The sequence below is a fragment of the Cornus florida genome, unplaced genomic scaffold (genome assembly GCF_030987335.1).
Source record: "Cornus florida cultivar Cherokee Brave unplaced genomic scaffold, ASM3098733v1 CherokeeBrave_3.0.0_Hap2_Chr10, whole genome shotgun sequence".
Classification (NCBI taxonomy): Eukaryota; Viridiplantae; Streptophyta; class Magnoliopsida; order Cornales; family Cornaceae; genus Cornus; species Cornus florida.
This window is the reverse complement of record NW_026775580.1, coordinates 98,675,857-98,703,298: the sequence shown is the minus strand read 5'-3', so window position 1 is coordinate 98,703,298 and position 27,442 is coordinate 98,675,857. Positions and strand designations below refer to the sequence as shown.

At 35.1% G+C, this 27,442-nt stretch overlaps 4 protein-coding genes across 6 annotated transcripts; 2 read left to right on the top strand and 2 right to left on the bottom strand.

Annotated features, from left to right (window-relative positions):
* The first annotated feature begins 70 nt into the window (after window positions 1-70).
* On the top strand, window positions 71-3,711 carry LOC132276248 (glyceraldehyde-3-phosphate dehydrogenase, cytosolic). The gene is made up of 12 exons (XM_059777593.1): window positions 71-190; window positions 290-322; window positions 493-593; window positions 725-840; window positions 956-1,055; window positions 2,123-2,269; window positions 2,377-2,437; window positions 2,535-2,632; window positions 2,776-2,918; window positions 3,045-3,128; window positions 3,221-3,310; window positions 3,410-3,711. The coding sequence occupies exons 1-12, from the start codon at window positions 187-189 to the stop codon at window positions 3,453-3,455; spliced, it is 1,023 nt and encodes a 340-aa protein (XP_059633576.1). The 5' UTR covers window positions 71-186; the 3' UTR covers window positions 3,456-3,711.
* On the top strand, window positions 132-11,470 carry LOC132276247 (glyceraldehyde-3-phosphate dehydrogenase, cytosolic). Of its 2 annotated transcripts, none has more exons than XM_059777592.1 (12): window positions 132-190; window positions 7,081-7,113; window positions 7,249-7,349; window positions 7,463-7,578; window positions 7,701-7,800; window positions 9,890-10,036; window positions 10,144-10,204; window positions 10,302-10,399; window positions 10,543-10,685; window positions 10,812-10,895; window positions 10,988-11,077; window positions 11,177-11,470. In XM_059777592.1, exons 1-12 carry the CDS (start codon window positions 187-189, stop codon window positions 11,220-11,222), a joined length of 1,023 nt encoding a protein of 340 aa, XP_059633575.1. In that variant the 5' UTR covers window positions 132-186; the 3' UTR covers window positions 11,223-11,470. The 2 variants fall into 2 exon arrangements, with proteins under 2 accessions (XP_059633575.1, XP_059633574.1); XM_059777591.1 differs by lacking the exon at window positions 132-190 and adding an exon at window positions 6,835-6,987.
* Window positions 11,471-11,769: 299 nt separating this feature from the next.
* LOC132276249 (TLC domain-containing protein At5g14285-like) lies at window positions 11,770-12,776 on the bottom strand. The gene has a single exon (XM_059777594.1). The coding sequence runs from the start codon at window positions 12,660-12,662 to the stop codon at window positions 11,916-11,918; it is 747 nt and encodes a 248-aa protein (XP_059633577.1). The 5' UTR covers window positions 12,663-12,776; the 3' UTR covers window positions 11,770-11,915.
* A 1,318-nt stretch (window positions 12,777-14,094) lies between these two features.
* LOC132276245 (putative F-box protein At1g67623) lies at window positions 14,095-27,058 on the bottom strand. 2 transcript variants are annotated; one of them, XM_059777589.1, is made up of 3 exons: window positions 26,543-27,058; window positions 26,228-26,390; window positions 14,095-14,625 (listed from the first exon to the last, which is right to left on the bottom strand). In XM_059777589.1, the coding sequence occupies exons 1-3, from the start codon at window positions 26,773-26,775 to the stop codon at window positions 14,218-14,220; spliced, it is 804 nt and encodes a 267-aa protein (XP_059633572.1). In that variant the 5' UTR covers window positions 26,776-27,058; the 3' UTR covers window positions 14,095-14,217. The 2 variants fall into 2 exon arrangements, with proteins under 2 accessions (XP_059633572.1, XP_059633571.1); XM_059777588.1 differs by lacking the exon at window positions 14,095-14,625 and adding an exon at window positions 18,585-19,124 and having other exon boundaries at window positions 26,543-27,050.
* Window positions 27,059-27,442: the final 384 nt, after the last annotated feature.

The following is a 27,442-nucleotide window of genomic DNA, read 5'->3' as shown; positions in this document are numbered from 1 at the left end:
AACTCAGCGACTCATACCGATTTGGAATTCAGCGGCTGTTTAACGAAAACCGCTTAGCACCCACTAAACCCTTTTAATCTCCCTTTTTAAATATAGCCTCTACCGGCACAACTTCTCTCACATCACTCAGTTCTCTCTTCGTTGATTTCTCTCTCTAGCTTTTCGTTCGTTTCTAGCTCTAGATTCATGGGTAATAACAGTAGTACTAGTTCTTAATTAACTGATCTCGTCATTGCTTCTCTATTTACATCTATAATAATTTTTGTGGGTTTTTTTATTTCTTTTACAGGTTCTGATAAGAAGATCAAGATCGGAATCAACGGTACTTGTTTTTTTTGTTCAATCTTAGTTTGCTATTTATTTTGATTTTTTTTTTTTTTTTTTTCTTAAAATAGGTTTGGTTGATTCTTGTTTTTAGTAATGATATTGATCTTGATCAGTAGTTGTATGCTTTGACTGATTTGATTGATTTCTTCTTAAATCTACCATTAGGTTTTGGAAGGATTGGTCGTCTGGTCGCTAGAGTTGCTCTCCAGAGAGACGATGTTGAACTTGTTGCTGTTAATGATCCCTTCATCACCACTGATTACATGGTACCATAATTTGTTTTCTCTTTCTCTCTTTATATATACACATTACACACATCTATATGTGTGTGTAAAAATTCATGAACATGTATGAGCATTTACTTAATAGTGTGATCTTCTGACTGCGATACTTGTAGACATACATGTTCAAGTATGACAGTGTTCATGGCCAATGGAAACACCATGAGCTCAAGGTAAAGGACGACAAGACCCTTCTCTTCGGTGAAAAGCCCGTCGCTGTTTTCGGTGTCAGGTATTGATTCCTGTTTTTATTTTCCCCAATTGCATTTGTGATATTAAAATCGGAGTATTCAGAACATAAATTTGAGAGAATTTATAATTTATACAAATTGTGCATGATTCTTCAGAAACCCTGAAGAAATCCCCTGGGCCCAAACTGGTGCAGAGTTTGTTGTGGAGTCTACTGGAGTGTTCACTGACAAGGATAAGGCTGCTGCCCACTTGAAGGTTTGCTATGATCTCCTTTCTGTTTGTTGATTTCACTTGTAAATACTGTTAGATAATATATCTCTGTATACTGACTATGTTGTTGAATTTATTGCTATATATAATGAATATTGACCATTAATTGGCTTTCATATGATTTCAATATACCCTTTTTACCAAATGGAGAAAATTTCAATTTTAATGGTGATTGGTCTTCAGTGTAGTAAAATTTTGATATATTGATAAGAATGGAATTGAATTTTGACCAATGGTCTATTACATATTTGATATATTAATAACATTAGTTTTATGTTTTGCAAATAACCTTTCAGAAAAAAAGTCAAAATCTGAAAGTCAGATAAATATGTTTTTCACTTGTTTATCCTATTGTAACTCAATAATTATAGAATGTAAATACCACATATATGTACATATATATTTATAATAATGACTATGTACTTGGTGCAACAACCCTTTCGGGCAGGGAATGGCCATGCGCATGCCACAGTATGCTGGGCTGGTATGCCCATGGGCGCCTTATAGGTGCACCATGAGGTATGGCTATGTGTGCGCTGGCAGTGCACAAGTAAGTACTTCCACAGTGAAGCAAAAAGATGTGAGTGGTTAAGGGCAATGTGTGACCGGCATAACTCAGGTTCTGAAGAGCCAATAAATGTAAAAAAAAAAAAAAAGAAAAGTCTTAACACTTGTATTTAACTTTGCTACAATGAATGCAGAATGCCACCCTAAAACTATTTTTCTTTGACTCCTCTACAAAGAATCATATAGAGAGCAATATACTGATTGTCCCTAGGAAAAGGACATTGTAACACTGTTTGGCATGCGGCATAGTGCTAGAGAGAGAGGGGGATGGGTATAGGAGATTTTTCTCGGGAAATTGAATTGACAGGAAAATGTGAATGTGGACAGTCACCAAATTATATTGATAAGAATGGAATTGAATTATATTGATATAAAATGAAATTGGGCCGTGTTTGTGAGTACTTACTTGATCAAAAATGAATTGTTGAACTTTGAAGGTTGTATTCTTGCATGGTAGTGATTGAGTTAGTCTTTTTTATAATCAGGGTGGTGCCAAGAAGGTTGTCATTTCAGCCCCAAGCAAGGATGCTCCCATGTTTGTTGTGGGTGTCAATGAGAAGGAATACAAACCTGAACTCAACATTGTCTCCAATGCTAGCTGCACTACCAACTGCCTTGCTCCCCTTGCCAAGGTATATTCTTAAAGATGTTCTTTATATTTATTTATAAGAAGGTTTATGTATAATTGTAAAACAAGTACATTGTTTTTCTAAATTTGTTTCGTCTTGGAAAATTTCAGGTTATTAATGATAGATTTGGCATTGTTGAAGGTCTCATGACCACAGTCCACTCCATCACTGGTGAGGGGTGTTTTTACTTGTATGATTAGTTGTATTGTTAATTTTAGATTGGAGTTGCAAATTGGTATTAATTCTTCTTCTTTGATATGTTATTCAGCCACTCAGAAGACTGTTGATGGGCCATCAAGCAAAGACTGGAGGGGTGGAAGAGCTGCTTCCTTCAACATTATTCCTAGCAGCACTGGAGCTGCCAAGGTAATTTATTCTGGAATAAACACAAGATTGTAGTTGGACTATTGTTCGTTGAATAGTGAATTTTGTATTTGGTTTGGCATGAATGTGATTTGAATGAACTTAAAATGATTTAATTTTTCTAATTTTTTTATTTTATAACATAGGCTGTTGGGAAAGTGCTGCCACAACTGAATGGCAAATTGACGGGAATGTCTTTCCGAGTTCCAACTGTGGATGTTTCAGTTGTGGATCTCACTGTAAGGCTTGAGAAGAAGGCCACCTATGAGCAGATTAAATCTGCCATCAAGTAAGTCTTGTCGAGTTTAATTGTTTGTCCAAAGTATGAAATTGATTCCACCCTTGATAGATAATTCAAGGAATGTTACTTTTGCTTCTGTACTAATCCTTTGTTTTGTTTCTTAATTTTTCCCAGGGAGGAATCAGAGGGCAAGCTCAAGGGAATTTTGGGATACACTGAAGATGATGTGGTATCCACTGACTTCGTCGGTGATAGCAGGTAAACTAATGTTAATTCTTTGGGTTTCTTACTAAATGCATGAAGTGTGAAATTAAATTAATGTGAGTATTTTGATTCATGTAATAATACAGATCAAGCATCTTTGATGCCAAGGCCGGGATTGCTTTGAATGAAAACTTTGTCAAGCTTGTCTCTTGGTATGACAACGAATGGGGTTACAGGTAATAATTAAATTTCACATTCTTGATCTCTTGTTGAAATATGATTTTGTTGATTGATAGAATGGTATATTCTTGACATAATTGTTTTCTTGTTGGCAGTTCACGTGTGATTGACTTGATCGTCCACATGGCTTCTGTTGCCTGACCTGATCTGATCCTTCTCAAGGAATGACCCAAGACCTTTTTTGTTACATGTTCAGTCTAATGTCGGAATAAATGGGAGTTGTGGTATGATGTCTTGGTATAATGTTGCTGGTGGTTCCATTTTGAATATTTAGTCGCGCTTCTTATTCCTTATTAAAGTCAAGGAAAAGTGATATATACAATTTTATTCTATTTTCATCATCTTGTTGGCATTATGATGATATATATAATATGAGTTGAGACATCTTTTTTCGGTATTGAATAATTGCCAATCTCTCATAAATTTGCGCAAAGTTTTTTTTTTTCATGTGTTGTGATGTGGAAGGAAAGAAAAATCAATGGTTTTGGTCCTTTATATCTCCACTATAGTTATAGTGTCAATGTGGATGATCAATACAAATCACGGAATGACCACTCTCTCTCTCTCTCTCTCTCTCTCTTTCCTGTTAAAATTCACCAAATTATTGTTTCATGAGATTTTATTTTAAAGATTTACCAATGTTTTGGTTCAAAACAAACCCCAAAAAAATTGTGTCAATTGTATATATTTTTAATTGTACAATATTTGCCTATAATACAATTGGTTTTGATATTCAAATCTGACATAAATCATTAACTTCATACCACAATAATAAGTTTGGTATCAAAACCCATAATTAATAAAAACCTCCAGGCTCTAAGTCAGTTTCTTGGGTTCTTTTGTAGCTTGCTCTCTATAAAGATCCATCCAAAGATTCAAAACCCACAATATGTTAAGAAAGATTGCACTTACAATCACAACCATCCAAGAAACCGAAGCCCATATAGGAATCACACCATGGGCTGCTCTGCTTGTATATCATCACCTGAGCACACCATAGTGTTACATATAAGACTCCTTGCTAGTCATTTCACATAGTAACCATTCATATCGTTGGATGTGTCTTTGTAAGAGTCGGTGAAATCGGTAATCATGCCAAACTGTCCAAGAAAGAACGACCCTTCTCCAAGAAATATCAATGATAAGCACGCCAATAACTATATTGTCCATGGGTGAAGTGCACAAAACACACTTAAAGTATGATTTATATTGTATATCACATCTCTCACATGCAAAAAATATTGTCTTTCTAACAAATAAATATATAAAATAAATAATTTTGTAAAATGACCAAAAGTGACATTATTGGATGACGTCCACATGCAAAAAAAAAAAAAAACATCCTTAAAAATAAATATATAAAATAAATAATTTTATAAAATGACCGAAAAGGACATTATTATATGAAGCCCCTCAATTGCAAAAAAACACCCTTAAAGTTTCAATTTGGTGCAAATAGATCCCTGACAAATTTAAACCCTAAGTTGACTAAATTATACTTATTAAATCATTTTATAAAATATATAAAATTAAATAATTTTGTGAAATGACCGAAAATGATACTATTGGAGGACGCCGGCAATGACAAGTAAAGATAAATATAGAAAATAAAAATAAAAATAAAAAATAAAAAACGAAAATAAAGTGCAAACTAAAGAAAATAAATCTAAAAAAAAAAAATTTAGAGATATATGTAGAGAAAAAAATCTTAAAAAAAAAAAAGTAATGTGCAAATAATATCTCTATACTACAAGATTAGTAGCACATATACCCCTTATACATTTTTGGAAGAGTAAAAGAGCAAAATGGGTATTACAACACTAATTTATGTCACTTTGTCAAACAGATAGAAAAAGTGTTACGCAAAATATACTTTAGGATATTTTCTGCCTTGGTCTCATATCTCTTTACGTGTTTGTATATATTTGTGGGGGGCAAAATAGTCCTAGTGGTGGGACTCATAAGGAAGACTTGCCCCAAACTTTATGGTAATTTTCATGCGCACCAAAATAGTTATACCGAAGAAAAATGTTAATCTTTTATTGTTATATTTGATATTTTCTAAAGTTAGACACAAAGGTGTCGTGATGAAGGTCTCCGGTTCGAGTCCGGGCGATGGCATTTTGTATTACTTTTTTCTTTTGTTGCCTTCATTTAATATGTGAAAAAACTACGTCGACTGTCACGCCATATTGTATCACTTTTTTTTGTTGCCGTTTTGCAATACGTCGACTGTCACGCTTGAAAAAACTGCGTCAACTAAGTGGTTTGTTAATAACCTATACAAATTAGCACGTTCTCACCCTTTTCTTTTATCAATGGCATGCACCATGAGATCACAATTAGTCTCTCAGATGTGATAGGTAGGGTTGACAAAATTAATAATAATAAAATTTTCACATATTTATTATGGTATCTTGTTGGTCACTGACAATTTTACATTTATTTTCCAACTCAATTCAATCACTCTACCATCCATGAATTTCTCAACTTTAAATTATTAGATATATAAAGTTTCATTAAATATAATGTAAAAAAATATTTATAATATTTAAAATAATTAATTGTATATTCTCTTATAATGAAAATTAAAAACAGCTGCTCCTTAAATTAATGCCTTATATAAAATTTGGAATATCATACTTCTATCATTTTCATCTACATCTACAAATTCAACATATAACATGTCTTGTCTCGAAATATATATATATATTTATATGTATATATATATATATTGAAATGAGATTGATTTGTCATCCAATACCTTATTACATGAGATTGATTTGTCATCCAATACTTTATTAATTAAAGCTCAATAAATGTGCGACATATGACTTCACGTTTAGTTTTTTAAACTAGTTTTTCATAACTTATAAAAACATAAAATTGTTTTTGGCAACTGTAAAATGTCTTTATTTAAAAGCAGATATTTTTAACTACTCCAAGTATCTTTTATATTTACCAAAAAAAAGAGTTTCTTTTATAATTTATAATTATTTTAAAATAAAAACTATTTTAAAATAATTGAACCAAATTTTCCCTAACAATGTCGTCCAACCCTCTTTGGCAATACAGCCGTTTCTTTCAATTAGGGAATGAATGCAAAAGGAAAATTTGATTTGACGATCTATGGTAACCAAATTTTTCTATATCACGACTATGACTTTAATGGTCAAAAATTTAATTTTCTTTTAGACATGTCAATTTTTGCATAATCACATGACATACACATCCTAACCTTCTAGACTGTTCCTTTCGAATATTTCATTCTCGCCTTAAATGAACAAAGGAAAGTGTTATTCAAATTTCACAAGTATTTATTTTTTAATTTTGAGATCCCAAATTATTTTCCAAAAAGAAAAGTATATATTACCTAGAATAGTAAACGCTTGAACCGTCCAAGGAGTAGATCACAAATATTGTACGGTTGAGATCGAAACTCTAGAACAAAGAAAACACAAATCAGCGACGCATACCGATTTGGAATTCAGCGGCTGTTTCTTTCTGCCCAAGACAAAACGAAAACGGCTTAACACCCGCTAAACCCCTTTTAATCCCCTTATTTAAATATAGCCTCTACCCGGAACTTCTCTCACATCACTCATATCTCTCTTCGTTGATTTTTCTCTCTCTCTCTACATCTTTTCGTTCATTTCTAGCTCTAAATTCATGGGTAATAACAGTAATTCTAATTTACTGATATCTCCTCATTGCTTCTCTATTTACATCTATAATAATTTTTGTGGGTTTTTGATTTCTTTTACAGGTTCTGATAAGAAGATCAAGATCGGAATCAACGGTACTGGTTTTTTGGTTCAATCTTAGTTTGATTGTTTTTTCTTAAAATAGGTTTGGTTGATTCTTGTTTTTAGTAATGGTATTGATATTTTGTATGCGTTGACTGATTTGATTGATTTCTTAAATCTACTACTAGGTTTTGGAAGGATCGGTCGTCTGGTTGCTAGAGTTGCTCTCCAGAGAGACGATGTTGAACTTGTCGCCGTTAATGATCCCTTCATCACCACTGATTACATGGTACCATAATCTGCTTTCTCTCTATATATATACAAACGCCTATGTGTGTGAAAATTCATGAACATGTATGAGCATTTACTTATAGTGTGATCTTGTGACTGCGATATGTGTAGACATACATGTTCAAGTATGACAGTGTTCATGGCCAATGGAAACACCATGAGCTCAAGGTAAAGGACGACAAGACCCTCCTCTTCGGTGAGAAGCCCGTCGCTGTTTTCGGCGTTAGGTATTGATCCCTCTTTTTTTTCCTTTTCCCCAATTGGCATTTGTGATATTAAAATCGGAGTATTCAGAACATGAATTTGAGAGAATTTTATAATTTTATACAAATTGTGCATGATTCTTCAGAAACCCTGAAGAAATCCCCTGGGCCCAAACTGGTGCGGAGTTTGTTGTGGAATCTACTGGAGTTTTCACTGACAAGGATAAGGCTGCTGCCCACTTGAAGGTTTGCTATGATCTCCTTTCTGTTTGTTGATTATATTGTTGAATTTATTGCTATATGTAATGAGTATTGACCATTAATTGGCTTTCATCTGATTTCAATATAAAACCCCTTTTTACCAAATGGAGAAAATTTCTATTTTAATGGTGATTGGTCTTCACTCAAACTGAGTAAGGCTCCTGCTATGTTTAGCCGGTATTTACCTATGAGTAGTTTAGTGACGGCAACAACCAACCCAAATCAACCAAACAAGTACACCCAACAAACAAGCAATTAAAACTTAAGTATAACTTTAAATTTATATATACTTTAAATTTAAATCAACTATAAACATTAAGGCTTTGTTTGAATAGCGTCATTTCTTTCTCTCCCCAAATGTCTTTTAAAATGAATGATACTCTTTTTAAGGTATGTACTGAGGAAGAATTAAAGGCTGCTTTGTGGTCCATGGGACCTTATAAGGCTCCTGGTCTTACGTCTCTTCTTTTATTTCAAACCAATTGGACTACCATTAAAGGTGATTGATTTGCTTTAATCTATTTATAAGGGAGTTAGGGTAATTCCTTTCTTCGTCGACACTGCCGATGCGAGACTTCCTGCTTAGACTTATGGAACATACCCTTGCTTTCCTCTCTTGGTTTCTGCAGCCCTTGGATTGAGACTCTTTGCTTGTATTCCTTAGTTAGGCGTCAACCTGTCCCATCAGACATGTTCCACTCGTTGATAAGAAGGTTAGAGAGGAACTAACACTCTAGGTCATGGAGTAAGAGCCTATGGTGTGGTCTTGCCATTCTTCTCCTTTATGACTCGAGCAGTTGCATCTTTATTCAACCGAGACCGAGAAAAGCTCCACTATCTATCCAACAATGGGAAAAAAGGCAAGTCAATCTAGTGCTATTGGTAAGGGTGGGTCTTCGGCGTGCCATGCCTTGCTCGCGAATTGATTCAATTTCTCTTTTATTTTAAGGGTGTGTTTGGATAAATAGGGGAGAAAAGAAAAGAAATGATAGTATTAGTTAGGAGAGAAAAGAAAAGAAAAGAAAGGATAGTTATAATTTTTATTCGTGGTTGGATAGATAGGGGAGAAAAGAAAAGAAATGATAATTATTCTTGTTTGGATAAGATAGAGGAGAGAAAAGAAAAGAAAGGATAGTGACGAAATTACTGTCCTACCCTTTCATAACCACTTCATACATTATCCATTTTCAAAATCTTATTTCTTTTTGATAGTTCAATGTAATGGGTAAAAACAAAAGTAAAAAATAAAAGTAATGGGTAAAAACAAAATTAGATAGGACTCGTTCAACCTAAGCAATCGGGAAGTAGAAATTATATTGTTTGCCTGAAGCCCACGGAAAAAGTAATACATTAAAAGATAAAATCACAATTATCTGCCATCTTAAAATTATATGCTATTGACGGGATCATGTACATATCTGTGTACATATTGCATAATCTTTTTTCTGTTGGATTCAATTTCCGCCCCTAAAAAAATGCTGATGGGACTCTGTGAGATAATCACCAATAAAATCTTGTATCTTTTTGTGAATTTGTTGCTAGGTCAAACTTCAATCGGCTGAATTACAGAGTGGCTTCTTAACTCTATTCTAGAGAGAGTTGGGACATAAATGGAATTACTTTTAAGTATATTGATTTGTAAAGGGTATTTTTGGTAACCCATAATTTATAACTTACTATCCCTCCCTATCTTCTCAAATTGGGAGAGAAAGCCCACAAGTGATACGGAGGGATACCTATCCCTCCCTTTCTCTCCCTATCCCTCCTTATCTCTCCACTTAACCTACCTAAACACACTCTTACACTATCCTCTCTTTTCTTTTCTCTACCTATCCCTCCAAATCAACCCTACCAAACACACCCTAAGTGCTGTTTTGGATTTCTTTCGTATTTCAAAATTTTGACCTAGGGTCTTTTACACATGTCCAATGGTATAATACACTTACCCTCAGAGGAGGGGCAGCCCGGTGTGGCAGTGTTTGTGAGCACTTACTTGATCAAAAATGAATTGTTGAACTTTGAAGGTTGCATTTTTGCATGGTAGTGATTGACTTGGAGTCTTTGTTATAATCAGGGTGGTGCCAAGAAGGTTGTCATTTCAGCCCCAAGCAAGGATGCTCCCATGTTTGTAGTCGGTGTCAATGAGAAGGAATACAAACCCGAACTCAACATTGTCTCCAATGCTAGCTGCACTACCAACTGCCTTGCTCCCCTTGCCAAGGTATATTCTTAAAGATGTTCTTTATATTTATTTATAAGAAGGTTTATGTATAATTGTAAAACATGTACATTGTTTTTCTAAATTTATTTCGTCTTGGAAAATTTCAGGTTATTAATGATAGATTTGGCATTGTTGAAGGTCTCATGACCACAGTCCACTCCATCACTGGTGAGGGGTGTTTTTGCTTGTATGATTAGTTGTATTGTTAATTTTAGATTGGAGTTGCAAATTGGTATTAATTCTTCTTCTTTGATATGTTATTCAGCTACTCAGAAGACTGTTGATGGGCCATCAAGCAAAGACTGGAGGGGTGGAAGAGCTGCTTCCTTCAACATTATTCCTAGCAGCACTGGAGCTGCCAAGGTAATTTATTGTGGAATAAACACCAGATTGTAGTTGGACGATTGTTTGTTGAATAGTGAATTTTGTATTTGGTTTGGCATGAATGTGATTTGAATGAACTTAAAATGATTTAATTTTTCTAATTTTTTTATTTTATAACATAGGCTGTTGGGAAAGTGCTGCCACAACTGAATGGCAAATTGACTGGAATGTCTTTCCGAGTTCCAACTGTGGATGTTTCAGTTGTGGATCTCACAGTAAGGCTTGAGAAGAAGGCCACCTATGAGCAGATTAAATCTGCCATCAAGTAAGTCTTGTCGAGTTTAATTGTTTGTCCAAAGTATGAAATTGATTCCACCCTTGATAGATAATTCAAGGAATGTTACTTTTGCTTCTGTACTAATCCTTTGTTTTGTTTCTTAATTTTTCCCAGGGAGGAATCAGAGGGCAAGCTCAAGGGAATTTTGGGATACACTGAAGATGATGTGGTATCCACTGACTTCGTCGGTGATAGCAGGTAAACTAATGTTAATTCTTTGGGTTTCTTACTAAATGCATGAAGTGTGAAATTAAATTAATGTGAGTATTTTGATTCATGTAATAATACAGATCAAGCATCTTTGATGCCAAGGCCGGGATTGCTTTGAATGAAAACTTTGTCAAGCTTGTCTCTTGGTATGACAACGAATGGGGTTACAGGTAATAATTAAATTTCACATTCTTGATCTCTTGTTGAAATATGATTTTGTTGATTGATAGAATGGTATGTTCTTGACATAATTGTTTTCTTGTTGGCAGTTCACGTGTGATTGACTTGATCGTCCACATGGCTTCTGTTGCCTGATCTGATGCTTCTCAAGGAACGACCCGACCTTTTTTTGTGTTCAGTCTATGGCCGGAATAAATTGGAGTTGTGGTTATGATGTCTTGGTCTAATGTTGCTGGTGGTTCCATTTTGAATATTTAATCGCGCTTCTTATTCCTTATTAAAAGTGAAGGAAAAGTGATATAAACAATTTTATTCTGTTTTCATGATCTCGTTGCCAGGATGGTAATATATAACATGAGTTAATAAGACTTCTCTTTTCGCTATTGAACATTTCCCAATTTTTCATAAATTTGCTTCTAGTTTTTTACTTCATGGATTGTGATGTGTTTTGGAAGGAAAGAAAAATCTATGGTTTGGTCTTTATATCTCCACTATAGTTAGATGTTTATGTGGATGATCAATACAAATCATGGATCCCAGTTGCAGACTTCTCTCAGAAATTATTACAGTATCTGTTTCTGCTAGTAGCAGGCGGAGAAATGCAAGCAGCTAAAAATAACATAGCAGGCAGAGAAGTACAAGCAGCAAATCCACAATACAATACCAGCTTCACACACCCAAAAAAAAAAAATGTGTCAATTGTATTTCATATTTTTAATGGCCTATAATACAAGATGGTATATATACAAATTTGACATAAATCAATAACTTCACACCACAATAATAAGTTTGGTATCAAAACCCATTATTAATAACGACTTCCAGACCCTAACTCAGTTTCTTGAGTTCTTTTGTAGCTCGCTCTCTATAAAGTTCTATCCAAAGATTCAAAACCCACAATATGCTAAGGAAGATTGCACTCACAATCACAACCATCCAAGAAACCGAAGCCCATATAGGAATCACACCATCGGCTGCTCTGCTCGTATAGAAAACCCCCATTTTATACACAAAAAGGGGTCCAAACACACCTCTAACAACAGAATAAAACGCATAGAACGGCAACGACAAGAATTCACACAATTTTGCAGCCGCCGGCACGTCGTCTTTCCGGTATCTGGCGAGGCTCCAAGTGTTCTGACACGGGCTGGTGACCTCGGCGAGAATAAGCAGCACAAGAATGGCGAAGGCCCCGTGATGAACCACGTACCGGCAGGTCACGAACACATACAGTGTTGCCAAATGGTGAGCAATGAAAAGGGCGTCGTTCGGAATGAAAAATATGTAGTGCAAGAGGTCTATGAAGAAGTAGGCAATGCTGTATTCCAGTACCATGTTCTGGAATTCGGTGTTTGGAGAAGCAAAATCGAGTTGGTTTTGCGTGCTGAGCATTGAATAAGATGCTAAAAGAACAGCAGGTGTGGCGTGGGCTATAGAGAGAAGACAACTTGAAGCTTGAGCTCTGTTTATTCCTCTCCATTTTCGGAAGATTATGAAGTATCCCAAGAGATATATGATGATATAGAATGATACAAATACAGGAAGGGTCGGAGGTAAAAAGCTCAGAATTTCCATGGAAATCAATTCCACCAGAGGAAGAGGAAGAGGAAGGGAAAGGGAATGGGAAAGTTGTTGATAAAACAAGGTCTTGAAAATATCTGTACCTTGTATGATCGATCAATCAATTCACACGTTTGGACAAAAAAGAAAACAAAATAAAGTTAGTGATACACGTTCGTGTAAATAGGATATGTACTACTAATTCAGTACGCCACTGTCGCTGTCCCAAAATCACATCACACGTTATATATAATTGTTGTGTAATGAATGAATAATTGAATGTTACAACGATGTGCTCGTAGAATATTCCCATTTTAACCTCTAAAAAACTTCCAGCTGTATATGAACTTATATTGGATTTCAACAACAATCATACATTAATCCTTGCATTAAGAGCAATACTTCACGCAATGAAATCTTTTCTTTGACTAAATTTTGGTTCAATCAAACTCACATCTTCTGTTCGCTTGTATGATTTTGTAGGTACTTTCTCAAACTCTAAAAACATCTTTAAATAGGAAAAAAACACTCGTAAGTATTTATGCAAAAGTCCATATATATAGAATAAAAGCAAGAATGACCATGATAATTACGACTTTTTTAACTTGGAAGCATCAATCAGCCCATTAGCATGAGCATAGTGACTTAGGGCTGCCAATAATATCTGGATGAGGATTGATCAACACTACCACCTGGTCAGGCCCACCAATGCTCTGTCTTCTTTCTTAATTCTTGTTAAACAATGATTTTCTTTTTGAACCTTAAAAGAGAAATCTTATCATTAGGGTTTTAAACAGATAATTCATAACATAATACATTTATAATCATCATTGTTATTTTGATATCCATCGTGTTTTGACGTGCACCAATCAAAAAATAATATTAAGTAAATAAATAAAAGATAAAAGCATGCTAATTTTCTTTGCGTCCTCACAATATGAATATGGTAATTACAACGATGTGGTAATACCTAACAAATTTTACATAAATTGTGGTTCGAGTATATTGTCTAAAAAGCTAATAATTTTTCATGATCTATAAAAAGTTTGAATTCTTGTATTTCAACTCATCATAGTTAGGTTAAATAAGTAAATAATTTTTTTTTTTTTTTTTAAAACGTAATTTTTTTAATCTAATTTTAAAATTTCATCAATTTTTGTATATATATTTTTAAGGTAGAATTTGTTAGGTGGACTATTAAAGATGGAAACATAATTTGTGCCTTAGGCGATAATCAGTTAAGGTGTTACAGACACAATAAAAATAGTGGAAAATTTGTATATTTTGAATTAATCATTTTAAAAAATAATTATACGATAATATCTCGTGGACACATATTGATGAGTAAAGATGATGTGGCTTTGCAATAGATAGTTTCTTTATAATATCATTTTCCTAAAGACAATTAATTTATACAAAAAAAAAAAAAAAATTCTCACACAAGAAAAGCTCAAAACATTCGAGATTAATAAAAAAAATAATAATAAAGTCTAATTTAATGTTTAAAAAATAATAAAAATTTAAACATAATTTTTTTTTGTCTTTTTATCCTCCAAAATAAAAACACGCATCATCCACGATGTAACATATTACAGAAGGAAATAACTTCATGATTCCATCTACAAGCATCACAATTCATAGCATCAATTTCTTCATCCTCCGGATCCCATGTTTGGATCTTTCTGATGCAACAGTCTGTCCCATTGCAAGAAGGAAGTTGTTGTGGGACCATTTTATTGTGTATCCACATCCTCCAAATAATGGACTTTATTCTTCTTCGACACTCTTTGATCCTCAAACTTCTTGGCTTTGAACTCATCACTGCATTTAGAAGCTTCAACCCTTCTTGTTTCAATTGACCCCCTTTGCACACCAAGATTATACCATACACATATGATGCTTCTGCGTGCCCTTTCTCTGCTGCTCTCTTCAAGTTTTCCAGTCCTGATTCAGTTCTCAACGAACTGAAATATTCAATCTATTGCATTCAATTGGGAAATCAAAATTAGGTACACACCTTAGTAAGCATTAAAAAATAGCCTACTATGGTTTTCTACAGATTGGGTAAATATTAGATGAGTTAAGCATATCGAGTCATGCACATCATTGGATGTGACTCTTTGGATATTTGTCATAGGTCAAATCGAATATGTAATGATTGAAATAATTGTTTGTAATACCCCGATATTTTAAATGATTTATTAATTATGATTAATTTATTTTATTTTATTTTTCTAAATGATTTATTTGATTTAATTTGAATTAATTGCGTTTATTTTAATTTTTAATTGATTTCTTTTATTGAGTGCTTAGATTAATTGTTTTATTTTATTTATAGTTCGTGAATTATTGATATGATGATTGTTGTGTGTGTGTTTAATTATTGATTGAATTATTGGCGTGTTGATTTTATTGGTATGGTGTGACTTGGTTGTAATTTATTGTTCTGTTTATGTGCTTAGTGTAATTAGTTATTTTAATTTAAGTATTTATTTAATTATTTGATTTATTTAAATTAATTGGATTTGGGTTTAAGGGAAGTTGGACCAAAAGATGTGGTTTTGGGCTTGTATGAAGCCTTATTGGGTTAACTAATAAAGGCCCATGGTTATTTAATTATTTAAATGATCATTTTTGTATTAATTATAAATATATAAAATTCTATATAGATATAATTAATTAATAATTGTTATGGAAAGATATATATAGAGATATATATTTGTGGATATATATAGTCAATGTGTTAATTATGGAAGGTATATATATATATATATATAATATAATATGTTTATAGATATATATTATTTAAGGATTATTATTGTATTTGAAAGTCCTAGTAGGAATAGGATTTGGAGTCTAATGTGTATAAATATACGCATAAGACTTTAGAGTTAAAAGTTTACACGTTAGAAAAATAAGAGAGAGAGAGAAGGAGAAGGCCGACAAAAAGGAGGCCGGATCAGAGAAAGAGGAGACTGGATTTGGAATAGACAGGCAAGTTCTTTTCTAATTCTTCTCTTAAGACTTATAAACTTTTCACCTTGATTATCCAAAATTATACTTTAAAATTTTGTGGATTTAAAATAATTTATTAATCAAATTATTAGGAGCACATTAATTCCTTGTATATATGTAGATTAATCATGTGTATATATATGTATGTGTTATTATGACGTTTGAATTCTTATTTTTCTGAAATTGTGTAAGTTGGACTTAATTATGTTTATCATGATTAAGTATATTGAATGGATGATTAAATTATTAGATAAATTAATCATGGACTTAAAATATTAATTATGAATTGTTTGGGATTTTCTAGAAATTTTCTGGAATTGATTTGTATTTTTAATGTTATTTTAGGAGTTATTTTATATATACTGTTATATATATATATATATATATATATATATATATATATATATGTTTTTACAAAGTTACTAGGAATCGGTGCAGTCACAAAGGGGCTAGGATTCCGTGCGGCGCAGTGCACTGAATTATGGTGTGCCATGGATGGGAACCGTTGATGTGGAGTTGATGGCTAGTGAGGTAATCTGGTGTAATGCGGCACATAGTAATGTGATGTACCTTCAGATTCAGCCGTTGATATAGCTAGATCAATGGTAATTGATCAGGTGAGGTAGAGTGCATCTAATCTTGGTGCACAACAGATCTAGAACGTTGACTAAGTCTAGTCAACAAGGGAAGTGCTCCAATGCTTTGCGGCTCACAAGACAGGAGAGAAGTAGCCAACCAAAAGCTGCTAACACGCGTTAAGAGTGAATCAAGCGCGTGACGGCGCGTGCAGGTGCATGGACGCACCTGCCAGTGAGTCTATGCGCGTGGGAGCACGTGCAACAAGTGGAGGCACGTGTGGCGGCGCATGCGGGGGTGTTTGATGTCCCGGTAAGGTCCTGTGGGGTCTGGTGAATTTCCAGAGTTAATTTTAAGCCTGTCAGGGTCGAAATCAGCCATTAGTGGAGATATTCGTAGGGTTTAGAGAGCCATTAAGTGTTAGTAACATATTTAGTAGCATTTATTTGCGTGGAACAATTAAGTAACAATTTTATTATGAAAGGAGGTTCATGTGTATAAATATATCTACAATTATTTATATATATACATGTATATGGTTTAATTAGTTGATGGTAAGCATGGAAGGTTGTATGTATATACATCTTTTTGATATATGTGTGTGTGTGTGTGTGATTTAAATAATCCAGGATTATTATGGAAGGTTTCATACATATATATATATTATAAAATATATGTGTATATATATATATCATTTATGATTATTAAATGTCATAAGTCTTATTTGGTATTATCTTGAATTGTAGATGGTGTGGTTGATTTAAAATATTAATAGAGTGGTTATTAAAGTATGGACATGCTGATAATACGCATGTGAAATCTATGAATGGTTAAGCTTATAGTTAAGTTAAAGTTAATACATGGTTGAATTGTAGGCATGGATGAGTTGCCAAAGGTTTGAATAAATGGCCTTATGATTTATGAATAAATTTCATAAATGGGAAGTATGGATGAATTGCTATTTAAAAGTATAAAGAAATATACTTAAGGAAGCATGGTTGAATTGCTAATATATAAATAGATATATTTTTAATGGCATGGTTGAATTGTCATTGCATAATTAAATTATTATGTGTTAGATGCTTAAAATCTCATCTTGGTTAGTGTATGTATAGGTTGGATTATGGTTAGAATAGTCTAGTACTTACAGATTAGTGTATTATTTTATATAAATTAATAAAATGATATTGGTGGAGACATGGATGATTTGCCAAGGCTTAAATTTTGGATGTGTAACTTAAATAATCAAAATTATTATTGGGTTTTTGATTTATTATATTATTCCTTTAGTTGTAATTTGTTACTTAAATGATTAAATGACGGTTTAGGACGGAATTAAGGTGAGTGGAGTTTATGTTGTAAGAAAATTATATTGGTGGATTGGTTTGAGTATGATTATTAATTAATCATTGATTAAGTTATGGTTTTAATATTTTAATGTACTTATTAATGGATACGAGTATTGTATTATATATAAGTGTTTATATCTATGTGTATCATCATATATTTAAGTTAAAACTTTATTAGGGTTGGTTTTGGTTTAGATGATTTGTTTATTGGTTTTAAGAGGATTGGTAGAGAGAACTTGCTCGTAGGGTTTAACTCACGATTTATTTTTTTTAGGTTATTAGAGGTTCCAGTCTCGAGATTGAGTATCCGCATCTGGGAGACTGTCATTTATCTATTCATCTTGTGTACTTTTAAGTAGTATTGAATTATTGGATAATGTTTTAAGGGGTCCTTGAGTTACGGGATTTCCGAATTGTAATTGTTGGAGAATTATTAATGCAATTTTTATTTAATAGATTTTCCTTCAGCGAATTATTTATCCTTTTTATTTCATTTTGTACTCTGTGCTGGTTTAAATACTTTAATTGTTTTGATATTTCCCTGATTTTGTGCGCGGACTTGATCAACCCATGTTTCAAAATTAGGGGGTATCACATTGTTGGAGACTCAAATGATGGATATGCAAACATGATAAGATGTTCTATATTTTCATGAATCTAGGAACTTTTGCTTGCATTGTATTAATTGGTCTACCTACTAAAACTAATAACATCTTATTATGCTTGCATATCCATCATTCGATTCTCCAACAATTATTTCAATCATTACATATTCGATTTGACCTATGATAATCACTTAAGTTGTTACCGACACAATAAAAATAGTGAAAAATTTGTATATTTTGAATTAATCATTTTAAAAAATAACTCTACGATAATATCTCGTGGACACATATTGATGAGTAAAGATGACGTGGCTTTGCAATAGATAATTTCTTTATAATATCATTTTCCTAAAAACAATTAATTTATATACAAAAAAAAAAAAAAAAAAATCTCACACAAGAAAAGCTCAAAACATTCGAGATTAATAAAAAAAAAATAATAATAAAGTCTAATTTAATGTTTAAAAAATAATAAAAATTTAAACATAATTTTTTTTTTTTATCCTCCAAAATAAAAACACGCATCATCCACGATGTAGCATATTACAGAAGGAAATAACTTCATGATTCCATCTACAAGCATCACAATTCATGGCATCAATTTCTTCATCCTCCGAATCCCATGTTTGGATCTTTCTGATGCAGCAGTCTGTCCCATTGCAAGAAGGAAGTTGTTGTGGGACCATTTTATTGTGTATCCACATCCTCCAAATAATGGACTTTATTCTTTTCCGACACTCTTTGATCCTCAAACTTCTTGGCTTTGAACTCATCACTGCATTTAGAAGCTTCAACCCTTCTTGTTTCAATTGACCCCCTTTGCACACCAAGATTATACCATACACATAAGATGCTTCTGCGTGCCCTTTCTCTGCTGCTCTCTTCAAGTTTTCCAGTCCCGATTCAGTTCTCAACGAACTAAAATATTCAATCTATTGCATTCAATTGGGAAATGAAAATTAGGTACGCATCTTAGTAAGCATTAAAAAATAGCCTACTGTGGTTCTCTACAGATTGGGTAAATATTAGGTGAGTTAAGCATACCGAGTCATGCACATCATTGGATGTGACTCTTTGGATATTCGTCATAGGTCAAATCGAATATGTAATGATTGAAATAATTGTTGGAGACTTAAATGATGGATATGCAAGCACTATAAGATATTCCATATTTTCATGATCTAAGAACTTTTGTTTGCATTGTATTAATTGGTCTACCTACTAAAACTAATAACATTCGAGATTATGCAGGATTATACACAAAAGATCCTTTTTTAGCTCTCTCTTTAGCCCAATGTCTCTTATCCTTAGGAGGTCTTCCCCCACTAGCAAGTTTTTTCGAAAAAACTTTATTTAGTCTGTTGTGGATATATTTAGATTCTCATACCACTTTGATTTGAGCTGTTCTAACTTTTTCTTCAGACAGTTGAAGATGGTTCGGTTAGTTATTTCAGCCTGCCCATTCCCTTATGGATAACTAACCGCGGCCAACTTCTGCCTAATTCCATACTCGGCAAAGAACTTTCTTGTACTTCTGTTGTCCAAGTTCTTACCGTTGTCAATCATGATGACCTTCGGCACTCCGAATTGGCATATTATATTGTTCCATAAAAAACTCTTTACTTGCTCATGAGTTACGCTTGAGTAAGCCTCTGCCTCTACCCACTTTGTGAAGTAATCCGTGGCTAATAACAAGTATTCCTTTTGCTCCACAGCTTTGGGTAAGGGTCCGACCATATCGATCCCCCACTGTGCAAATGGCAATGGATTTTCCATTGCGTTCAAATCTTCAGCAGGCTAATGCTTTATTGGGCCATGTCGCTGGCACTTGTCGCATCTCCTGGCATACTCTTCAGCGTTCCGAGCCAGGTATGGCTAGAAGTAACTTTGAGTTAGAACCCTATGTGCAAGGGATCTGCCGCCGGAGTTGTTGTCACAATCTCCGTCATGAATTTGTTTTAATACTGTGAGGGCCTTAATGGGGCTTAAGCACTTCAGGTAAGGACTTGAGAATAATTTCTTGTACAGTTAATTATTAATAATAGAGTATTTGGCTGCGGCGAACCTTACTTTCCTTGCCTCGACTTTCTGGTTCGGAAGAGTACCATACTTGAGGTAAGCTTCCAACGAGTCCATCCAGCATGGTTCTCGTGGAATGTCTGGGATCACCATTATCTCCTGCCGAGGACTCATACTAGGTTCATCCAGGGTGTCGATTGGCACTATTTGGACCAAATCTTCGTCTGTGGAAGACACCACTGTGGCCAGTTGATCAGCTTCAGAGTTTTCTTCTCGAAGTACTTGGTGGAATTCGATTTGGTCGAATCCACGTGTAGCACTCTCTACAGCCTCCTTGTATACTTTCATTCTTTTTTCTTTGGGCTGATACTTGTCTGTCACCTGATGCATAACAAGTTAAGAGTCACTAAAAACCTTTAGACACTTTACCTGGAACTGGTTTGCCAACCGAAGCCCGGCAAGCAAGACCTCATTCTCGGCTTCGCTGTTAGTGGCAGAAAAATTCAAACGGATTAACTGTTGCAGATTAGTGCCTTCAGGGGTTGTAATAACGATTCCAGCCCCTGCACTAGTTAAATTCGAAGAACCATCTACCCGAAGCTCCCAATGTGGTTCAGGAAGCTCAGGTTCATCGGGTTTATCTTCATATTCCAAGAGAAAATCGACTGACACCTATCCTTTGTGTGACACCTTTGGTTCATATGTTATATCGAAAGAACTGAGTTCAATTGCCCATTTAGTAATTCTTCCAGATAAATCTGGCTTGGAAAGAATAGCTCGCATGGGGTAGTTGGTAAGGACCACGATGCTATGAGACTCAAAATAGTGCCGAAACTTTCTCTTTGCGTACACCAAGGCTAGTATGATCTTCTCTGCTTTGTTATATCTTGTTTCAGCATCTGTCATCGTCTTACTTGTGTAAAAGATTGGATACTGATTATTTCCTTTTTCTCGGATTAGTACGGCACTAGTAGCTATGCTGGAGATTGCTAAGTGCATGATGAGGGCTTCACCAGGCTTCGGAATAGACAATATTGGTGGTTTAGCAATGTAATACTTTAACCAATTTAGTGCTTCCTACTGTTGTGGTCCCCATACATCCTTGCTCTTTGATCTTATGGTATCGAAAAATGGCTTACACTTATCTAACAATCGGGATATGAAACGGCTAAGAGTTGCGATTCAGCCTGTTAGAACCTGTACTTCCCTGCGAGTCTTTGGTTCCTGATTCTGTATGAGGGTTTGAGCCTGAGCCGGGCTTACTTCTATTCCTCTCTTGTTGACAATATGGCTAAAGAATTGCCCTGAAGAGACCGCAAAAGAACACTTGGAAGGATTCAGCTTCATGTTATACTTTCTCAAAGTGTCAAAAACTTCCTGGAGGTGCTTGGGATGATCCTCATTCTTCACACTTTTAACCACCATGTCATCAATGTAGGCTTCAACCATTTTTCCCAGCATCTCTTCGAAGATCTTGTTAACGAGACGTTGGTAAGTTGCCCCAGCATTCTCAAGCCCAAAGGGCATGACTCTGTAACAATAAGTGCCCTTCTCTGTAATGAAGATGATTTTTCTTCATCCTCTAGATTTATAGGGATTTGATTATATCCAGAATACGCATCGAGGAACGTGAGTCTCTCATACCCAGTGGTAGCATTAACCATCTGATCTATCTTGGGTAATGGAAAGCTATCCTTGGGGCAAGCCTTGTTGAGATTGGTAAAATCCATGCAAACTCTCTATTTTCCATTCTTCTTTTGAACTACCACCACGTTCGAGAGCCATTGTGGGCAATGCACTTCTCGGATGAAACCTGTTTGGAGTAACTTGCTTACCTCTTCAACAATGATTCGATTGCACTCAGGGGCGAACCTGCTGTGTCTTTACTTAACTGGCTTGAATGCCGGATCCACCTTCAGGCTATGGCATGAGATCGAAGGGCTGATCCCAAGCATGTCCAAATGATCCCAAACAAACGCATCTGCATTCCTTCGGATGACATCAATTAACACTTGCTTCTCTTCAGCTGTAGGGGAAGAGCCCATATAAGTGATTTTCTGAAGATTGCCTAGGACAACTTTGAGGGTTTTGAGAGATTCCTCGGTCGGCTTTGTAGGTTGGCTTCCTCCTCTGTTTTCAAATACTTGGGCAGATGGCTCTGTAATTGCTATTTGGAAGTACTTTCGGGGGTTGCATTTGGCTGGGACTGCTTGATTCTCTTCTTTGCCTCATTCAATGTTAACATGTAACATTATTTGGTAGCGACCTAATCTCCCCAAAGATTAATAACCTTTTTACCGTCTGGAGACAAGCATCGCATCACCTGATGAAGGGTAAACGGGACCCCATTCATTCGGTGGATCCAACCTCTTCCCATAATGAGATTATAAGAAAGATGGATTTCTGTCATAATAAAGTTTTCCTTCAATATTCTTTTTGCCACAGTGACAGATAAATCAATTACCCCAATGGGGTCCACCTTTGTGCCATCGAATCCCATTAAAAGACTAGAGGTGGGCCGAATTGATAATGATGGGATCTCTAATTGCTCGAAAACCGCCTTTGTGATAATATTGGCACTACTACTCGGGTCCACCAAAGCTCTTTTGATTATGCAATTTGCCACCAGAAGACTGATGACTAGTGGATCCTCATGAGAAGCTGAACTCTGGATAAATCTCTATCGCCTAACCCAATACTGATACTGCCCAAAGCGATAGTGTTTACTGAGAATAGCTTGTGGGCTGCCCTCAATCTGGATCGGTACACCTCTTCCGACTCTTGGTCGTCTTCTGACCTCCCATGTATCGCATGAATAACCTTCACTTGATTTCTCTCTACTTTCCAAGGATTGACCTCCCTATGCTTCATATGCTCTTTTGGTGTGAGGTAGTTTACTGACTCACCTCTGGTTATCATGTTTTCCACTTGTCGCCTAAGAGATATGCAATCATTGGTTGTATGCCCGTAATCCCTATGGTAAGCACAGTGTTTGCTTTTGTCTCTTTGCTCCAAGGGTTACCTCATTGGTTGAGGGGTTGTGAACCTCATCTTGTTTTCTTGGAATAGCCGAGCCAGGGTTGTACGAAGAAGTGTGAACCTCTCTCTGTCCTTTGCCTCTTCTCGGGTACCTGGGCGACTGGTGCTGAGGTATGTTGGCTTTTTTGACTTTTTGAACTCGAAACTTTCTCCCAAGACTTATTTTCTACCGTAACGAGGGTGGTATGTTGCGCTAGGTGGGCTACATTCTCCTCAAGTCGAATGTAGATTTGTGCCCTAACATTGAGAATTTGCATTTCCGGAAGGGAATATTTGACTAGAGAGGTATGGAACTTGGTTCCCTGAATCATACCGATCTTGAATGTTTCTATAGCAGTCTCAGGATGACAATCTGCTATTTCTGAGGCCTCCGTGTTAAATTTGGACAGGAAATCCTGTAGCGTTTCTCCTCTCTTTTGCCTTATGGTGAAGAAACTAGAGATGGTCTTCTTCTGCTTCTTGTTTCCGCAAAATTGTGCTAAGAACATAGTGCACAAAGTTTCGTAGTTCGGGATGGATTTGTGTGGCCTATTCTCGAACCATTCCAATGCGGCTCCCGTTAAACTAGTAAGGAAAACCTTACACATGAACGCATCGTTGTGATTGTCCAGAGCCATCTTCTGTAAATAGTGGTCGAGGTGACGAGAATGATCTCCTATACCATCAAACTGAGTGAAAGAAGGTATGGTGAATTTCTTAGGTCTGTCAACAAGGTATATATTATCGGTGAATGGAGTCCTCACTAGAGAGTTCTTATGCTCTCTGGCCATCTCAGCAGGTATCTGAATCCCTAGGAACCTCTTCTCACTAAAGGCCTTCTGGACGCCAGCGCTATCCGGAATACCATTAGACCATACTATAAGCTTACGGCTGGACTCGGCCTGTTCGTCCTGCGTGCGACGAGGATGATTGACCGAAACGACCACTTTGGTTTTTGTCCTCTGTTCTTGTTGAACGTCATTAGGTCGAACCTCATTAGGCCGAACCTCATTGGCTTGAGGTTCATTAACCGGAGGAATGTTTTGGTTGGGGGAAGTGCTATCGCATCACCCGATAGTGGCTGCGGTGTTATCTGGGCCATAGCTACTTGGAAGGCATCGTTCCTCTGTTGAAGCATCGCAATCTGGGCCGTGCTGGCCTCGTTCGCTTAACGAAGCGTTTCAAATTGGTGCAAGAACTCTTCTTGCATCTTTTGCATTAACTCCATCTGTTGATCAGCTGCTGCTGCAGATCCTCCGATTGACATTCCAGATCGTATTAACATAAACGATTTAAATCATTTGTGGGAGTATATTTCTATACATTTCTTACAGACGGCGCCAAAGTGTTGGTGCAAAATTTCTCTCTATAAAAGAATTTAAAAGAAATAATACAACTCATTCAAAATAAAATAATAAGTAACAAGAATTACTCAGGAAAAAACGTATATTGCTCGATGATCTTTATTGGAGGACTAAGCCTCTATTTATATACAAAAATGTGGTTGAATTATGGTAAGACTCGCCTTACTTGTCCTCCAATTAATTCCATATACAATTCTTTACGAATTAAGTTACTGCCTTTTATAGTTATCTCCATGTCAAATTCTTTCTTTTGTAGAACTTTCCTTTTATGCAGGATCCTTTGCTTAGTAGAACTCATTCACTCCCAAATAGTTTGGGCTGAATACATGTTGGGCTAGCTGAGCTAGATTGACAGGTCAGAAGTTTAGTATTAGCGATCTTAGGCTAGATGGAGACTTAATTTGGGCTCGACCCGAGCTGGGCTTTCGCAATTTATCTAAGGATTGAAAGTACAAATTTGTATTGTGATGACATGGACAACTCTTACTAGAGGGGGATTTTTCCCTCCAGAGACTCCTTACAACGTTGTTTCATTGGAGGTTTAAATGATAGGAATTATTACGAATACATGGTGTTATGAACCCATATTTACCATTTAATGGAGTCAAAGTCATGATATTTTAAAAAAATAAAGTTGACCAAAATGCTTACATGGACATGAAAAAATATTATTCATTTGCCCAAACTACCCTTAGTGTTTTTGGATACCACTTTTGTCTTGGGCATAGAGGTATAATTTTTTTACATGCATGTGCCATTTTTTTTGCAGATCACGTCATTATGTATCACTTTTTGTGTTACACAAAAAAATTGTACATGCGTGCACAAAAAGGTGAAACACGTGTATAAAAGTGGTACTTCTATGGTACATGCGTGTACAAAAAGTGTAACATATGTGTAGAAAAGTGGTACTTCTATGACCCAAGACAAAAGTGGTATCTGAAAAGAGTAAGGGTAATGTGGACAATGAATAATAATTTTTCATGTCCACGTTAGTATTTTGATTAATTTCATCTTTTTAAAACAATATGACTTTAACTTCATTAAATGATAAATATGAGTCCATAAATTCATGCGTCTATAATAATCTGTAAATGAATATGTGTGATTTATGAATAATTGTACATATCTTACATATCTTATTTTAACTATAGTTTTGTTTATAAGATCACCATATCATAAGATGCTTATTTTAACTCTCGTTTTGTTTATAAGATCACCATATCATTTTTAAAAAAGTAAAAGAATATAAAAAGTCTACCATGCTGTTTTCGATACTACATTTTTATAACTTACGAGAACATACAGTACAAATCATGTAATAATTTCTATATGAATGAAAATGTATGGACGTGCAAGCATCCTTGAGTTTAGTGAGAGAGTAGCATGATTGCATGTTAGAAAGTAGGAAAACGTCTAAAAATAAAACAAGAAACAGAGGGATGAAAGAGACAACAACACATGTATGTATGCACTCATATAACATGGTAAGCACATGCAATGCCACCCCACGCAATTAAAAGTGGGTCAATAGTCAACCATAGACAGCCACATATGATCAACCATTCAATTTTGTTCTAATTAGTTAGGCAAGGCAACAAGAAACAGAGTATTGGGGAAAATAGGAAAATTACCAATCCTTGCCTGTATAGAGCCTCTGGATTTCCACTCTCCTTGCAACGATTGAGGAAGGAAATCAATTCATCGCTTGGAGTCCATGGAATTATTGGGAATTTGTCCATAGACACCTTTTGAAGAATATAATCATCCTCTACTGCTCCAAGAAATTCTCTGCAACTATAAACCAAAACATAAATCAAGAGAACAAAAAAAACCCATTAATTACCCACCAACACCAAGTCATAATTATGAACATATATATATATATATACACACACATGTAGAAGAAGAGAATATATAAGAAGGTAGGGTTAAATTGATTAAATTACCATAATTTGGCGTTGTAGAGGTCTGTGAAGGAAGAGGAGCCGACTCTAGCAAGAACTTCAATCAACAAATCACCAGAAAGAGATTTAATGGCGGAGGTTGAGACCTTTCCAACTGGTTTTGTTTTTTTCCGTATAATTCTGTTTCTTGATGTGCTGTTCATTCTTCTTCTTCTTCTTCTTCTTTTATCTGTATTTGGACCACGACTCGTACAAGACCGGAAGAAAGGACCCATAATTGATGATGGCTGAGAGAGAGAGGAAACCTCCAGCTCCAATTCTCAACGATGAGATAAAAAAGCTAAAGAAGGCTTTTATATATATATATATTACAAACTAGTAATAGAGGTTGAGTCTGACAATTAGAAGCTGTTCCTACAAAATAGAAACTCCTATGTGAGGTCGGATTAATATATGTATAGCCGGAGGGAGAGAGAGAGAATGGAAATTTCTATATCTACTCTAGTTTGAGATTTTATACTAGAAATGGTTTATTTATATGTAAATAGAAACTCCTCGTTTTAGTATTTATAAGGGACTCTTTTAAGACGTAAGTAACGAATTTAGTCTGAATCGGTGAGTCGGTGACCACTATAGCGACCGACTTCTAATTCGGTGAGTCAGTGACCACTATAACAAATTTAACCGATCTCTGCTTCGGTGACTCGGTGACCACTAGTTCACGATCAAATCACCAAAAATTATATGATTTTATAGTTATCATCTATGATGTTTTTATAAAATACTCAAAAGTTTGAATAATGGTGAATCATTTACGTGAAGACTTAGGTGGTACACATAAACGAAATGGAATATGATTGGAAAGGGAATGAAATAGTCATGAAATAGTGATTAGTGATTCTCATTGGTGGGGACAGTGGCCAAAAGCGGGGGTCAAGATTT